Source organism: Lithobates pipiens, unplaced genomic scaffold (genome assembly GCF_037356315.1).
Source record: "Lithobates pipiens isolate NorthernLeopardFrog02 unplaced genomic scaffold, aLitPip1_a1.2 Scaffold_28, whole genome shotgun sequence".
Taxonomy (NCBI): Eukaryota; Metazoa; Chordata; class Amphibia; order Anura; family Ranidae; genus Lithobates; species Lithobates pipiens.
In genome coordinates, this window is record NW_027507789.1 from 178,468,590 (window position 1) to 178,486,916 (window position 18,327).

An 18,327-nucleotide genomic window follows, 5' to 3' on the forward strand; every position below is an offset into this window, starting at 1 on the left:
TGGCCCCCCTTGACTCCATCCTCTTCTTCGCTCAACGTGAGTATGAATGTAAATACATCTACTGCTCAAACTGTTTCTATTCAGAAATCAACTGAAGGGGAGAGCACAGCTGAAAAGGTTTTTGAACCCACACTAAGGGATCTTCAAAAAGTACAGAAACGCACTAAGGCATTCGAAAATAGGGTTAGTGGTATAGAGGACACCTTTCCTCCCCTGATAACAGAGATGAAGTTTGCTACTCGCAAGTTAAATACTACTATTTCCAAAGTTGAAGACATGGAGAATCGTCTATGTTCTAATAACTTCCGGGTACTGGGTATACCAGAGAATGCCGAGAGTAATGACCCAATTAAATTTGCTGAACAGTGAAATCCTCGGCAAGGACCATCTTTCTTCATTACTTGTAATAGAACGTGCTCATCGGGTCTCTACCCGGCCTCAGAAACCGTGAAATATACCCGGCCTTTACTAATACGTCTTCTAAATTATAGAAACAAGGAAAATATTCTGCGACGGGCATGGGTTCTAAATGATATTAGATATAATGAATTTGAAAATTATGTTTTTTCCTGACTTTTCACCAGAGGTTTAGAAACGAAGGGCAAATTTTCAAGAAGTGAAGAAACGCCTGTTACTCCAAGGCTTAAAATACTGTATTCTCTATCCTGCCCGTTTGCGGGTGGTCTGTAAAGGCAATGTACAAGTATTTCAAACACCCCAGGAAGCACAGGATTGGCTTGGGGTGATGGGCCCACTTTATCAGGAAATCTAAATAAAGGTCTATTTTTCTACTATAAGCCAGGCTGTTGGAGGCCTAATCAGCGATAGCCACTGAATGTTTTTTTTCTTATATTGATAGCCACTGAATGTTTTTTTTTCTTATATCAGTGTTTTTTTCCCATGTGGAACTGTTTTTTGTTTTTTTTGGGGTGGGGGGGATTAGGGTTTTTTTTTTTTTTTTGGACTTTCTATTATTATGTTTTATATCTGTATGTTACATTCTATTGTATTTGGTGCAGGTTGGTTGACTAGTAGCTTAATTTTGCTCCTGTACCTATGGTAAATCAATCAACTAGACCAGTCATTCTCAACCAGGGTTCATCCAGGGGTTGCTAGGGTTTCCTTCAGCATTGGGAAATTTCTGCCTCTCAGATAAGTTCCCACTGACACCATTGATTTTTTTTAGCCATCTGTAAGGAGGTAATCCTTCCCAATGACCAAAAGTGTAAGGACCATTTTTCCCACTGACCATCACACTAATGTATCATGAGTTGTAGATTTCTAATTTTTAGCAGGGGTTCCCTGAGACCGGAGAACTATGTCAAGGGTTCCTCTGTGTTGAAAAGGTTGAGAAAGGCTGAACTAGACTATTATCTTGGAATGTTAAGGGAATGAATAATGCTTTAAAAAGACAATCTGTCTTTGACTACATTGCTCCTTTTCATCCTGCCCTCGTCTGTCTGCAGGAGACACATGCCATATCCAGTGTGACCAGATTTCATACCATTCTCTTTTTACCTCCCACTCTAGGGGAGTTTCTGTTCTGGTCTACACTGGTGTGGTATTTTCCTGCAGTAGGACTATGGTAGACAAAAATGGCAAATATATTTTTCTACAATGCAAGTTAGATGAGCTTGAGTTAATTTTAGCTGCTATATATGTGTGTGTGTGTGTGTATATATATATATATATATATATATATATATATATATATATATACAGTACCCCCATATAATCCAGAAATATTTTGTCAGCTCATTTCCCTTGCAGGTGCTTCACCCCAGGTGGCAATATTGGTACTTGGAGACTTTAATAGTGTAATTGATATAAAGTGGGACAGATGGCCAGCCCCAAGGTCAATGACCTATGAGCATCTCTCCCCCTTTGGAAGACTATGCAAGGAATTAGGACTGTACGCCATGTGGAGGAAGTTACATCCTGAAGAATGTGCCTAAACATTTGCGCGCGTTCGCGAACCGTCCCATCAGATGTTCTCCATCACTACAGACTAGCCCTATTATATAAATTTTTAAGACCTATTATATACTTCTAGGGCTGACTATACGTTAGCAGAGCTATCTATTTATCTGGCCAGTATTAATCTCCCCGTTATTTCAATGGAAGAGAGAGAGATCCTTAATACTCCACTTACGCTACTGGAATTGGAAAGTGCGGTGGTTAGCTTCCCTAACTCCAAAGCCCCAGGGGCTGATGGTCTCCTTATAGAGATCTATAAAAAATACAATAAGAAGATGCTTCCCACCCTCCTTAGTACATTAAATGAGGCTTTCCATCTGGGTCAGCTTCCAGACACTATGGGTCAATCTGTAGTAGTAGTCCAAAAAGGATAAAAACCTGCTACATCCCGAATCCTACAGACCAATTTCTCTACTATCTACAGATGTTAAAATTCTTGCTAAAGTACTTGCTACTAGATTAAATATGGTTATTAAACACATTATCTATTCAGATCAGGTAGGATTCATGCCCAATAAGTCAACTGCAGCTAATATCAGACAAGAATATCTAAATATGCAGGTTCCGGCCCCAGACCATTCAAACCATGCCTTTTTGGTGCTAGATGCAATCAAGGCCTTTGATAGTGTCGAATGGCCATATTTTTGGGCCTTTCTTGAAAAATGTGTGCTTGGTTCTGGCTTCTGCCAATGGGTGCTGCAGCTATATACCGCTCTGAGGGCATCGGTTAGGGTCAATGGCCTCCAATCCTCTCGTTTTGGACTTTCCCGGGGCACCAGGCAGGGGTGTCCACTGTCCCCCTTGCTTTTTGTCCTGGCTATAGAGCCCTTGGCTTGTTTTATGTGGGCCTCTCCTGATGTTACCGGTCTGACTAGGGGAGATATGGAGGAAAAGATATTATTGTATGCAGACGATCTTCTTCTTTACCTGACTAATATCTGCTCATCTTTGCCGGTAGTAATTAAATTGATATGATATTAAGGAGTTTGGCGGGTTCTCCAGGTTAGGCATAAACTGGGAGAAATCCATCCCCTTCTGTATTCACTACCATCTTCACTTTCCCACCTTAAGGTTGTGTCTTCCATAAAATTTTTGGGTATAACTATTTCTGACTCCCCACAGTCATATATTGTGGATAATATACTTCCATTACTTTCTAGATTCCAAGACCAAAGTAAAATCTGAATTAAGCTCCCCCTATCGTTAATAGGTCGTATTAACTTAATCAAGATGATATGGATGCCTCAGCTTCTCTATTTTCTATATAATGCCCCGCTAAAACAATAACAATAGGAATAACAATTTTAGTTCAGCTATACAAGAACGGTATACTTAAATCCTTTGAATAGTTCAGGGGAGAGTTCTCTCTACAATTTAATTGGTTTTATCAATTCCTTCAACTAAGACATGCTCTACATGCCCAATTTTCCTCTGCTAGGATATTTTACCGCCCATCTCTGTTTTGACAAGATAGTACAAGCAAGGTCAACAAAGGGTCTCACATCTGCTACATATAGGGTATTGTTAGATAGGTTCTTAGTGAGCTTTCCCATTCGTTCTAGGTCCTGGTGTTTTTCTTTTTTTTTGGGTTGTGTTTAATTTAATGTGATTTTGTTTGAATAATTTGTATTGTTTTAATGTTGTTTGCATACAAAAATAAAAAGATCTGATTTAAAAAAAGAAAAGTTTGATCAATTTGAACTCAGGAAATTTGGGTCAAATTTGTGTTTGAACCAAATTCAAATCTCAACACTAATAAGAGGCACAATAAACACAACATTTCTTAAATGTGCATGAAATGTAAAGAGTATTCAAAGGGCAATGCCAGTGCTGCAATAGTCTATGCAGTGTAGGCTACTAGTAGGCGTTGGGAAAGTGGCATTGAGCTGAATTAATTGAACAGGATTTATGCTTTAAGTAACATTTTGTTCCTACAAATATGTTACTGAGACACTTGTATTGGTTAATTATAATTGTTAACTTCATCTCTTTCAGGTGTAACTTATTCTGACACCACCAGTCATACTGAAGCTTGCAAGCAATGTACTGAGTGCCACGGTAACAAACGCATGATTGCCCCCTGCGTGGAAACAGACGATGCCCTCTGCGCTTGTGCCTACGGGTTCTACAAAAATGAACAAACTGGAGAATGTAATCCATGCAGGACGTGTCCTTTAGGATATGGCATGATCCTGTCCTGCTCCATGAACCAGGATACGGTGTGTGAAAAATGCCCAGAATGGACATTCTCAAATGTGGACAACAATATGGACCCCTGCCTGCCATGCACTATCTGTGAGGATGATGAGATAACAATAGAAGAATGCACATTGACGTCAGACACAGAATGTTTCGGTAAGTACAAATGAATAGTGGGACTGGGGATGTATACATTTACGTAGCCCATTTATTACGTATGGGAACCAGTGGCGCCAAACTAAAGGTCTTCTGGTTCTCTCTTTATGGTACTGGTGACCATAGGTTCAGTCTTTATGGTGGGGGTTCAGACAGAACAGAAAATGGGGAAATTCTACTGATTTGGGACATTTTTATCAAGGCTTAACTGAACGAGCTGAAGTTAGAAGCTGATTGGCTACCATGCACAGCTGCACCAGATTTTGCACTCTCTAGTTTTAGTAAATCAACCCCATTGTCTAGTAGAGTAAGGAAAGTGTACAACATTTGTCAGGATTTAATTGGCCAGTTAGTCAGCCCATCATAGTAATGGCCCCATAGGAATGTTTGGTGCCAGGCTTAGCGGCAAGCTTTGACACTGCAAAGAAGTGTCAAAACATTCCTTGGAACCCTTTCCCACAGTGACAGAGTCCTTTTAAGAATGCAACCGCCTTCTCTGGGAATATTGAATATACACTGTTCTAGGATCTGCAGTAGCCTCTCAGCACATTTAGTTGTTAAGTTGTGGAAAAATCATTAATCCCAATAAAATCTTGGCCTAGTATTTAGACATATTGGTCCTGTTCCCTGTATATTATGCCAGAAATATTTGGGATGCTATATATTTAATACAAACACTGCTTCCCAGAAATCACGAGACGAATCACGAGAGGTTATTTTCAATACAGAGCAAAGGCTTAGTATGATATAATGAGGTGGAGATGCCAGGAATGAAAAAATCCAATAGCAGTAATGATACGGGAATTTTTGTGGACAATCTAATGCTCGTATTTTATTGACTTAAAGGTGTCTTGGTTTTGGGTGACTGCCAAGGGATTTAAAGGATAAATTTACTTTTAAAACAGATTGCTTCTTTTAATATATGTGGAGATACAAAAAAAAGTTATACATTTTACTGTGTTAGGGTTAAAAAAGACTTGTGACATTAAATTTATCTTCTTAACTCCTGCCATTTTGGTCTACAGGAGAGAAAACAAAACCTATTGGGAACCGTTGCTGATTTTGCCACACAAAAAAATCCCAACCCTCTCCCAGTGGTATCAATGCTTGGATCATAATATTTCCCTATTATTCTTAACCACTTCAATACTGGGCACTTTCGCCCCCTTCCTTCCCAGCCCAATTTTCAGCTTTCATCACTCTAGCGCTTTCAGTGACAATTGCGCGGTCATGCTACACTGTACCCAAATGAAATTTTTATCATTTTGTTTGCACAAATAGAGCTTTATTTTGGTGGTATTTATTCACGACTCCATTTTTTATTTTTTGCGATATAAGCGCAAAAAAAGCGGAAATTTGGAAAAAAAAACAATATTTTCTTTTTTCTATTTTAAAAGAAATCCAATAAAATCAAATTTTGTCATAAATTTAAGCCAAAATGTATTCTGCTACATGTTTTTGGTAAAAAAAAATCCATCACAGAGACCGGGGTCTCAGCGGCAGTGCCAGATCCCGTACTAGCGATTGGGACCCAGAACGCCTGGTTCCAGGTCACCTGATCGCTGTGATAGCCTCTGATTGGCTATCAAAGTGATTAGTCACTGTGAAGCCTACCCCTGTGTTTCTCTTATGTGAATGGAGAGGGAAGATACATTGTATATCGCTCTCTCTCTCTCTCTCTCTCTCTCTCTCCATGATGGGAGAGATAAACAAACAACTGTTTGTAAAAAAAAAAAAACCTAGATCAAGGTTTGAACTAGGTCAAGGTTAGTGTTTGGGTCAAGTAAGGGTCAAAGGTCAGGGTCAGTTTATTTTGGGCAGGATTATTTTTATGATTTTATTTCAATTTTTAAGTTTGTATCAGTGTCAGTAAAGCCGCGTACACACGGGCGGACTGTCTGGCCAACTAAGTCCATCAGACAATCCGACGGACAGTCCGTCCTACTTTTGAATGAACGGACTTGACCACACACGATGAACAGACAGTCCGCTGAAAGCTTGCGCGATGACGTGTACAGCACGTACGACGGGACTAGAAATACGACGTCCAATACACTGCAATGCAACCTTCGGCCGTGTAAATCCTTTCTGAGCATGCGCCATACTTAGTCCGTCCAACTTGCCTACTGACGAGCGGACTGTCCGCTGAAACCAAAGTTGGACGGACAATATTACGGAAATTCCGAAAGACTTAGTCCGCCAGACTGTCCGCTGAAAAAGTCCGCTGAAGCCCACACACGAGCGGACTGTCCGCTGAAATGTGTTTCAGCGGACTAAGTTTGACAGACAGTCCGCCCGTGTGTACGCGGCCTTAGTGTCAATGTGTTTTAGGTAGGATAAAAAATAAAAAAGCGCAAAATGTGCACTATTTATTCTGAGCTGTACTACAGGTACAAACAACAAATAATGTACACATATGGGGTATCGCTGTGATCATCAGGAGCAGGAGAATTTTTTTTAGGTTGCTTATTGGTGGTAGGTTATGGTAGTAACAATAAATATCCAGCTTAATTTTTTATTTTTATTTTTTTACTATTTTGGGCCAGTGTTTACTTGATAACAATAGAAAAAAATCATGATATATCCATTACCATTTACCACCAAAAGAAAGCCCAACTTGTGCTGAAAAAAAAAATGGTATAATTCACCTGGATGCACAAAGTAGTTGTGATTAAATGTACTAACACATGTCAAAGTTGCAAAATTGTGCTTAACCACTTCAATCAGGGCTGGTGCTACCACTAGGCAAACTAGGCAGCCGCCTAGGGCTCACTGGTGCCTAGGGGCGCCCGGCTGCTGGTTTCCCTACGAGTTTGCATGCTCTGCAGGCTGCAGCATGTAACTAACTCAGTCCTACTGGTAGTGTAATAAGAGATGCAGCAGAGCACTGGAGCCAGTGCTAGAGGAAGCAGAGCCGATGCTTCCTGTATAGCAGCGCCTTCTGTCAGATGGGCTGGGCAAAGGGGGTGGAGTCAGGGGTGGAGTCAATGGGGTGGCAAAATTAGGTTTTGCCTAGGGCAGTGATGGCAAACCTTGGCACCCCAGATGTTTTGGAACTACATTTCCCATGATGCTCAACTCCACTGCAGAGCGCAAGAGCATCATGGGAAATGTAGTTCCAAAACATCTGGGGTGCCAAGGTTCGCCACCACTGGCCTAGGGTGTCAAAAAGCCTTGCACCAGCCCTGACTTCAATGCCGGGCACTTAGACACCTTCCTGCCGAAGCCAATTTTCAGCTTTCAGTGTTGTCGCAATTTGAATGATAATTGCGCGGTCATACCACACTGTACCCAAACACATTTTTTATAATTTTGTTCCCACAAATATAGATTTCTTTTGGTGGTATTTGATCACCTCTGCAGTTTTTATTTTTTGCGCAACAAATAAAAAAAGTAAATAAGTATGTTTTCTTCTTCAATGATGGGCACTGATATGGCTGCACTGAGGAGCACTGATAAAGCGGCACTGATGGGCACCGATGAGGTGGCACTGATGAGGTGGCACTGACAGTCACTGATGATGGGCACTGATAGGCAACACTAATGGGTACTTATGGGTGGCACTGATAGGTGGCACGGATGGGCACTGGTGGGCACTGATGGACACTGATGGGTGGCACTGATGACACTGATTGGTGGCACTGATGACACTGATGGGTGGCATTGCTGGGCATCATGTTATATAATGGTGCCAGTCAGTACCCTTTTGACTGGCAGTACCCATTTGACCCACAGATTGGGCATCATTTGCACATGTGAATGGCCATGGGGTACATACCTGGCCATCCACATGTTGCCGCCTTCCCTGGTGGTCCTGGTCTAGTGTGGGCATCAGCACAAACCCCCCTGTCAGGAGAGCCGCCGCTCTACTCGCGTCTGTCAGACGGCTTTTCCTGTAGATATCGTTATCAGCCGTCTTTGGACACGGCTGATCACGTGGTAAAGAGCCTGCGTCAGAGGTTCTTTACCAAGATTGGTAGAGCGGTGTGTCAGACTGACACACAGACTGACACACCACTCCACCGATCGCCGCAATGTGCGTCCCCACCTAGCGCGCGGCGGATGTTATCCTGAAGGACGTCATATGATACCCAGTCAGGATAACTGAACCACTTCCCACCCGGCCTATAGCAAAATGATGGCCGGCAGGAAGTGGTTAAGCATTAACATTTGTTTTACCCTTAGGTGTGAAGGAGTTGATTCCCCAAATTGACAACAGAAAAAACAGGAACCCGTATCCAACGTGTTTCAGGGGCTTGACACTTCTAATAGGCTTCAAAATAGGGTGGGCTCGGGGAGCAGAGCATTGCATCCGGAGCCCACCTAGGTTTGTTGAATATTCGCTGTTGCAACACTGATCCTTCTCCCAGCCAATTGGGAAGTAGGTCTAATACCCGTCACCTGACTGGCTGAAAGGACAGGTGATCCTATCGGACACCTAGGAGAAGAAAGGAGGAGCCGCACAGAAGACACAGGAGCCCGCCCGCCGTCTATAGAAGCCCGCTGCCACCGGAGCCTGCAACCCGCCGCAGCCCGCCATTGCCTGCTGCTGCCTGCCGGAGCCCGCAACTCTCCGAAGCCCGCAACCCACCGAAGCCCACCGCTGCCACCAGAGCCCGCAATCTGCACACTGGGGCCTGCTGGGGTAGGTGCGGTGGGTGGGGTGCTGAGATTCCACCAACCAGTGGGTGGGGGGATCGTTTTCTGGTGGCTTAGATGCATATGCGTCGGGGATTTAAAGATGGAGGCGTGGAAGAGGGGCGAAAGGGGTTTATTCAGTGATTTAGTCACGCTTTATTGTCTAAAATACACAAGCATATTTAATAGGGCAGGGTTATTCTTTCAGTGATCTGATTTTAGCAATATAAAACGTGATGGTGATTGCTTAGTACACTGTGCTTGTCGTCATCACTCATCGCACTGCTTTACTGAATAAGCCGGATCGTGTTTGTGTAGAATATTTCCCCCATAAAATGCTCACTTAGTTGTACAAATGCAAAGCTATTTATACATATGCAATTAATGGAACGCATGCTGGTAGATCAGACACGCACAGGCTGCAATTATCCACGCTTGTATGCCTGCCTGTGCTCTAAGCCTTCCCTCTGACATACACTTGTAATGACATAATATCTACACCAACCGTCACACTAATAGATCAATGTAATTCTCCGGTCCATCAGTCTGTCTGTGAGTCATTGTTCTAATTGCTCACAGTGACCTTATTGTGTGACATAGTGAAGACAGGAAACTGCCCGTGGGCATCCTACACCATAACAGTGCCATCTCTGTCCTACTCATCTCTGCATGGAGCGCAATGCTCTGCAGGGTGCCTTATCGGGGGGGGGGGGGGGGGGGAGCCTGCAGGAGTCTGGAAAATGTTTGTAGGTTTACTGTACAAGGCGGGAAAAAGAAAAAAATATAACAACTGTCGATTAAATATGGCTATTACCTGGCAATTTTTATATTAACCCTATTTACCCACACCTAAACCCCAAAATTTTAACCATTTAAACAAATTATTCCTCCCCAACCTTACGCTTTCAGCAGAGCTCTGATCAAAAATAACAAGATTAAAATGAAAAGCCCATTAACCACTTACAGACCGGACCATTTTGCTGGTCAAAGACCAGACCACTTTTTGCGATTCGGCACTGCGTCGCTTTAACTGATAATTGCGCGGTCGTGCGACGTGGCTCCCAAACAAAATTGACGTCCTTTTTATCCCCACAAATAGAGCTTTCTTTTGGTGGTATTTGATCGCCCCTGCGGTTTTTATTTTTTGCGCTATAAAGAAAAATAGAGCGACAATTTTGAAAAAAACGCATTATTTTTTACTTTTTGTTATAATAAATATCCCCCAAAAATATATAAAAAAACATTTTTTTCCCTCAGTTTAGGCCGATACGTATTCTTCTACATATTTTTGGTAAAAAAATCGCAATAAGCGACTATTGATTGGTTTGCGCAAAAGTTATAGCGTTTACAAAATAGGGATAGTTTTATGGCATTTTTAGTAATAATTTTTTTTTTTTTACTAGTAATGGCGGCGATCAGCGATTTTTATTGTGACTGCGACTTTGCGGCGGACACATTGGACATTTTTGACACATTTTTGGGACCATTGTCATTTATACAGTAATTACTGCTATATAAATGCAGTGATTCCTGTGTAAATGACACTGGCAGTGGAGGGGTTAACCAGTGGGTGGCAGTGTAGGGGTTAAGTGTTCCTATGGGTGTGTTACTAACTGTGGGGGGGGCTGGGCTTTCATTTAGTGAACACTGATCTCTGCTCCAATCACATGGAGCAGAGATCAGCGTCACTAGTTGCTAGGCAGAATGGGGAAATGCTGTTTACACGGCATTTCCTCCATTCAGCCGTCCCGTGACACGATCGCGGGTATGCCCGCGGCGATCGAGTCCGCTGGACCTGCGACCGGACTCACGGGGTCCCCGACCGGCACACGAGCGTGCCAGCGGCGGCGCGCTCGTGATGGCAGGGCGGCATTGAAGATTGGACGTACCTTTATGCCAATACGCCTGTCCGTGCCATTCTGCCGACGTACATCGGAGTGCGCCGGTCGGGAACCGGTTAAAGGATAAATTAACAAAAAACATCTTTTTTTTTGCAATAGCCATCTTTAACCACTTCAGCCCCGGAAAGGATTTGCCCCCTCAACATGACCAGGCCGTTTTTTTTGCGATACGGCACTGCGTCGCTTTAACCACTTAAGGACTAGCCTCGTTTTGGAATTTAGGTGTTTACATGTTTAAATCAGTTTTTTTTTTGCTAGAAAATTACTTAGAACCCCCAAACATTATATATTGTTTTCTTTTCTAACACCCTAGAGAATAAAATGGCGGTTATTGCAATACTTTTTTTCACACTGTATTTGCGCAGCAGTCTTACAAGCCCACTTTTTTTGGAAAAAAAAATCACTTTTTTGAATAAAAAAATAAGACAACAGTAAGATTAGTCCAATTTTTTTTATATTGTGAAAGATGATGTTACGCCGAGTAAATTTATACCCAACATGTCACGCTTCAAAATTGCGCCTGCTCGTGGAATGGCGTCAAACTTTTACCCTCAAAAATCTCCATAGGCGACGTTTTAAAAATTCTACAGGTTGCATGTTTTGCGTTACAAAGCAGATCTAGGGCTAGAATTATTGCTCTCGCTCTACTGATTGCAGTGATACCTCACATGTGTGGTTTGACCACCTTTTTTTATATGCGGGCGATACTCACGTATGCGTTCGCTTCTGCGCTAGAGCTCGTTGGGACAGATCGCTTTAAAAAAAACGTTTTTTTCTTATTTATTTTACTTAATTTTATTAATTTTTTCATTGTTTTAAAAAAAAAAAATCTGGATCACTTTTATTCCTATTACAAGGAATGTAAACATCCCTTGTAATAGAAAAAAGCATGGCAGGCCCTCTTAAATCTGAGATCTGGAGTCACAAAGTCCTCAGATCTCATATTTGAACGAAAATGCAATAAACAAAACAAAAAAGTTGACATTTGAAAAAATCACTTTGAAAAAATTTGCCTTTAAGAGCTATGGGCGGAAGTGACGTTTTGACGTCGCTTCTGCCCTGCTATGGTATGGAGACGTGTGGGGGCCATCTTAGCCTCAGTCGTCTCCATTCCCAGCTACATGAAGGAGCCAATCGCCTCTGCCGTTACCGATGGCTCCGGTAAGTGGCGGAGGGCGCAGGAGAGTGGAGCCGCCGATAACGGTGATCACGCCGCCGCAGAGATCACCATTATCGTAAACATGACCGACTCTTGAAAAGATGGATATCTCGGTTGTGACAGCAACTGCTGCCATTACCAAGAGATCCCTCTTCAAAGTGCCGATGTATATGTACAGGAGCCGGTCGGCAAGTGGTTAACTGATGTCCCTTTTGTCCCCACAAAGAGAGCTTTCTTTTGGTGGTATTTGATCACCTCTGCGGTTTTTCTTTTTTGCGCTATAGACAAATAAAGAGCAACAATTTTGAAAGAAAAAAAACAATATTATTTACTTTTTGCTATAATAAATATCCCACAAAAAAAAACACATTTCTTTATCAGCTTAGGCTGATATGTATTCTTCTACATATTTCTGGTAAAAAAAAAAAAAAAGACAGCAAAAAGCGTATATTGATTGGTTTGTGCAAAAGTGTCTACAAAATAGGGCATAAATTTATGGTGTTTTTATTATTATTATTTTTTTATTATGTATATTACTATGTAATGGCGATGATCTGCGATTTTTAGCGGGACTGCAACCAGACACTTTTGACACTTTTTGGGATCAGTGACAGTTATACAGCGATCGGTGCTATAAAAATGCACTGATTACTGTATAAATGTCACTGGCAGGGAAGGGCTTAACACTAGGGGCGATCAATGGGTTAAATATGTTCCCTGGGAAGTGTTTCTAACTGTGGGGGGGGGGGGGTGGGACTGACTGGAGGAGGAGACAGATCGCTGTTCCTGATCACTAGGGACAGATGTTCTCTCTACTCTGTTTGTTTACATGACGCGTGGATCGATCACGGGTGACCAGTGGGCATTGCAGCTGCCGGCCACGTGCATCGCCTCCTGCTATTGCCATTAAAGGGACTGCCCTATGGCGATTCGTGCAGCTGAGCCAACCTGCCGCAATATAACTGCGGCGGCTGGTCGCCAAGTGGTTAAAGTGATTATTTTTTCAATAACAAAAATGTTATACTTACCTGCTCTGTACAAGGGTTTTGCATAGAGCAGCCCCCTTCCTCCTCTTCTGGGGTCCCCCAGTGGTGCTCCTGACTCCTCCTCTTCATCGAGTGTCCCCACGAAGACCCACATTCCATGGGGGCACTCATGCGGGCGCACTGCCGAGTTCTGCTGCTGCGTCCATTGACACAGACAGCAGGACTCGGCCCCCCGCCTCCCATGTCACTGGATTTGATTGACAGGTCTTGGAGGGACTTCCTTTTTACCTGTTGAGTACACAAACTAGGGACGGGCTCTTTTCATCAAGCTAGCACTCACAGGTGTGTCCCTGATTTCGAGGGACTGTCCCTGGTTTGGAGCAATGTCCCTCTGTCCCTCATTCCTCCTCATTCGTCCCTCATTTTGGTCTGATCTATATAGTTGGATATAAAATGCACTTTTTATCTATGAAAAAGTGTTTTCCAGCGCTAAACCTTTCATCTGATTTCTAAATTGCTGCATTTGTAAATTCCAAAAGCCAATATAAAGGAATAGTGGTAAAAAAAAGCACTCGTGGGGTTAACCAATCTTCTTTTTTTGTACAATTCTCCTTTAAGGGGGCGTGGCAAGGAGCGTGTCCTATGCCTGCATACTTTTGCTGATAGGTGTCCCTCATTCCCATCTCAAAAAGTTGAGAGGTATGGGTGTGGCCCATTGGATTTGGATATAGGAGCTTGAGCAGTAACCCATATGCTGTGGATGGGGCCACACTTCTAGAAGGGGGTATAGCACCTGAATCGATCTAAGGGTCTACAGGCATGTCTTGCATGGGTGCGGCATGCTGTAGCTTCATATTCAGGGGAAGGGATGCAAACTGACCACACTAGCACGGATCTACTTCTTTGCCCGCTTTTTTCGTAAGAGGAGCACACATTTTCATTTGTAGACGCAGCTGTGTGTATGGCGCCATTAATCCCTATAGTGCTGCGTTTAGAGGTGTACAAAACTATACACTGTAAGCCAGGCATGTACTGGCCATCGGGACTACCGGGAGTTTCCCGATGGGCCGATGGCTCAGTGGGCCACTCTGATGTAAGGGGGCTAGTGATGGGACACTCTGATGTAAGAGGGTGCTGATGGGACACTCTGATGTAAGGGGGCTGCTGATGCGACACTCTGATGTAAGGGGGCTGGTAATGGGACACTCTGATGTAAGGGGGCTGGTAATGGGACACTCTGATGTAAGGGGGCTTAGTAATGGGACACTCTGATGTAAGGGGGCTGGTGATGGGACACTCTGATGTAAGGGGGCTGGTGATGGGACACTCTGATGTAAGGAGATGCTGATGGGACACTCTGATGTAAGGAGGTGCTGATGGGACACTCTGATGTAAGGGGGTGCTGATGGGACACTCTGATGTAAGGGGGCCTGTGATGGAACACTCTGATGTAAGGGGGCTGGTGATGGGACACTCTGATGTAAGGAGGTGCTGATGGGACACTCTGATGTAAGGGGGGCTGGTGATGGGACACTCTGGTGTTAGGGGGTGCTGATGGGACAATCTGATGTAAGGGGGCTGGTGATGGGACACTCTGATGTTAGGTGGTGCTGATGGGACACTCTGATGTAAGGGGGCTGCTGATGGGACACTCTGATGTAAGGGGGCTGGTAAAGGGACACTCTGATCTAAGGGGTGCTGATGGGACACTCTGATGTAAGGAGGCTGGTGATGGGACACTCTGATGTAAGGGGGCTGGTAAAGGGACACTCTGATCTAAGGGGTGCTGATGGGACACTCTGATGTAAGGGGGCTGGTAATGGGACACTCTGATCTAAGGGGTGCTGATGGGACACTCTGTTGTAAGGGGACTGGTGATGGGACACTCTGATGTAAGTGGGCCGGTCTGGATGAAGTCCAGGGCTAAATTTCTGTCCCAGTCCAGCCCTGCTGTAAGCATTTCATACACCTGTATGAATGAACCCCAAATAATCCTAGTACTAGCCGGAGCTGCTTGTGGCAGGATAAAAAAAAAATACATGAACGTTTTTTTTTTTGGGTATTCAGAAAGATTTGCATTTATGCTGGGTCACCAAACCATACAGGCCCATAAGCAGATACTCTCGGCATCCCCAGTAACACGTCACTGACTCTTTAGTAATAAACATAATATGCACTGACAACTATAATGAAAACATAAACAGCTCAATTACATCTCATAAGCGTTCTCCAAAAAAAAGTCCATCACTATGTTAATTAAAGGCAAGCATTATATTTTTGGCCAAAAATGAAAGTTTGGATAAAATGCAGCAGGCATTAGGAAAGTGTTGTACACAGGGGGATGGAAGTGACAGTTTGAAGAATAGTGCTGTGTAGGGTTGTATGCACAGTTGCCATCATTGGCGCCTCTCCCGGTTGCTGGAAGGGCCTACAGACTAGGAAGTTAAAGTCTGTTTTGAATTTTAGGAATCGTACGAATATAGACTCACACATGTGCTTCCTCGTGTTCCTGTTTGTTGGCTATGGCCTGTACCAATTCAAAAAAAACGTTCAAGTCAATTGATGAGAGAATAAGAACCTTCCAAGAATAAGTCCAACTTTGAGCATACACATATTCTTAAAGTAGATGTAAACGCCAACTGACATTTTTTTTACTTTAAGCACTGTGTGTTATAAACAACTGCCATTTCTTAGGTACTTTTCCACTTTTTTCATATCCCTTTTTTTTGCGTCCCCTGTTTTTTTCCACTTTTCCTTTCTTTCTCTACGTTTACAGCCACTTCCTATCTATAAGCACTCACTCCAGTGGTGAATGAATATCATTAGTCGGGGGGGCTTCCTGATGGTGACTCTGGTGGAACATGTCTTCACAATGTGCGTCTGCAGCAGGTTGTTTTTACTAAAGGCAAATAAGCTGCTCATTAGTAAGGGAATTTCGCTTATGCCGTGTACACACGACTGGACTTTTCGACAGCAAAGGTCCGACGGAACGAATCCGTTGGACAATTCGATCGTTTGTTTTTCCACCGGAACTCCGCCGGACCCAGTTCCTATCGAGAAATCCATTTGTGTGTATGCTGGTCCGACGGACAAAAACCGACGCTAGGGCAGCTATTGGCTATCAGCTATGAACTTCCTTATTCTAGTCCGGTCGTACATCATCACGTTCAAATCCGTCGGACTTTGGTGTGATTGTGTGTGGCCAAGTCCGTTCATTCGGAAAGTCAGTTGGAACTCTGCCCAAAGACCGTCGGACCTAGTCCATCGAAAAGTCCAGTCGTGTGTACGCGGCATTAGGCCTCTTTCATATTGGTGGCATCCACCAGTGGATCAGCCTGCTCAGCAGGGGAATCTCTACGTGGATACCCACTGAGCAGGCGGGTGACAGGTGCATTGCATTAGCCAAGCATACATGAATACAACCCGCTGTTCTCTAAGGCAGTGGTCATCAACCCTGTCCTCAGGGCCCACTAACAGGCCAGGTTTTATGTATCACCTTGGGGAGATGCAGACTAGAATACTGCAATCACTGAGCAGCAAATTATATCACCTGTGATGTATTTCAGTTATCTTGCAAACCTGGCCTGTTAGTGGGTCCTGAGGACAGGGTTGATGACCACTACTCTATGGGGCTGTCAGATGGAAATGGGCCACCTGACTTTTTCCATCCCACTGTCATCCAATCCAATCCGCTAGAAAGATGGGGAATGGTTCCCCATCTGTCTGTTATTAGCAGACAGGATAAGATGCTGGCAGATGTCAGTGGACATATATCCTCTGACATCCGCCGCTCCATGAGAGCAATAGATGGTCCAATCGGAACCGCCTGAAAAACTGGCAGGTGTACCCGATTGGTCTGTTAGTGTGAAAGGGGCCATAAACCTAACGTATGTAATGGAAATTTACAAAGGATATCCAATCACACTCAAGTAAAAAAAAAAAAACAGAGCTTTTGCTGGCACGTGATTTTTTAATGGAAGTCCGCACAGCTTTCCCTCATTCACTAAGCTTAAAGAAAAACAGCCTAGTTGCCTTTAATAAATCAACCTCTATGTCTCCATTTGTAGAACATATAAAGGGTAACAACACAGAAGAGGGTCACAGGAACAATCCGGAAAAGTATTAAAATGGTTCTAAAGGCTCAAGGCTTTTTACCTTCATGCATTCAATGCATGAAGGTAAATAAAACCTTCTGTGTGCGGCAGCCCCCCCTATACTTACCTGAGCCCCATAGCGATCCAGCGATGTGCACAAGAGTCTCGGCTCTCTGGGGAATCTCCCTCCTCTTTGGCTCCCACTGCTGTCAATCACAGCCAGTGAGCCAATGAGGAGCGGGAGCGAGCCTGCTCGGGTGCCCAATAACAAGCTGCTTGCTGTAGGGCAGTGGTCATCAACCCTGTCCTCAGGACCCACTAACAGGCCAGGTTTTATGTATTACCTTGGGGAGATGCAGACTAGAATACTGCAATCACTGAGCAGCAAATTATATCACCTGTGATGTATTTCAGTTATCTTGCAAACCTGGCCTGTTAGTGGGCCCTGAGGACAGGGTTGATGACCACTGCTGTAGGGCACTCGGCATGAGTCCCGAGAAGAGGAGGATCGGGGCTGCTCTGTGCAAAACCATTACACAGAGCAGGTAAGTATAACATTTGTTATAAAAAACAAACAAAAAAAAACAAGCCTTTAATACCACTTTCATTTTATGAAGTTGCAGATTTTAGAAGATTGAAAACTTTTGAAAGTGCAAATGAAATGTCAAAACCTACATGAGATTTTATTCACTGGGCTTGTATCTACTTTGAAAACATACAGTATATCACTTTGTAGTTGATTAGGCCATGAAGACTAGTCAGAGGTTAGAAAATGACTGAACATTTAGGCCCCATGCACAGTGGGCACTAAGTGCATAAGGCTACAGGGTGTAGCTGCACCTGACAGCCTGTCAAGCTCAATGAGAGTCTGACAGCTGCTGTGGCTGCAAGAGGCTGAGTGGTGCACCTAGCAGTATGTAGGTTTAGGGCAGTGTTTGCCTAAGGATGAATGTTGGGATTGCATGCATCTGCGTTCCTGGCACTCATCCCTGGTCTCATAATCTACTAAAATGAAGTACATCTAGGTGCAATGCCAAGCCTTATTCAGGTACAGCAGCTGTCAGACTCTCATAGAGTTTGACAAGCTGCCAGCTGCAGCTACACCCTGGAGCCTTATGAACTGGGGCTAAACGATGTGCCTGTAATTTATTACAGGTACTTATATAGCGCCATCAATCTTGCAGCGTTTTGATCATACACTATATTACCAAACTTAT

At 43.6% G+C, this 18,327-nt stretch overlaps 1 protein-coding gene across 1 annotated transcript in view; it reads left to right on the top strand.

Annotated features, from left to right (window-relative positions):
* The window catches only part of NGFR (nerve growth factor receptor), a 139,592-nt gene that overhangs the window by 98,377 nt on the left and 22,888 nt on the right, over window positions 1-18,327 (top strand). Inside the window, exon 3 of the mRNA XM_077459987.1 lies at window positions 3,973-4,332. Within this exon, the coding sequence (XP_077316113.1) occupies window positions 3,973-4,332 (360 nt within the window). The remainder of the gene's footprint in view (window positions 1-3,972; window positions 4,333-18,327) is intronic.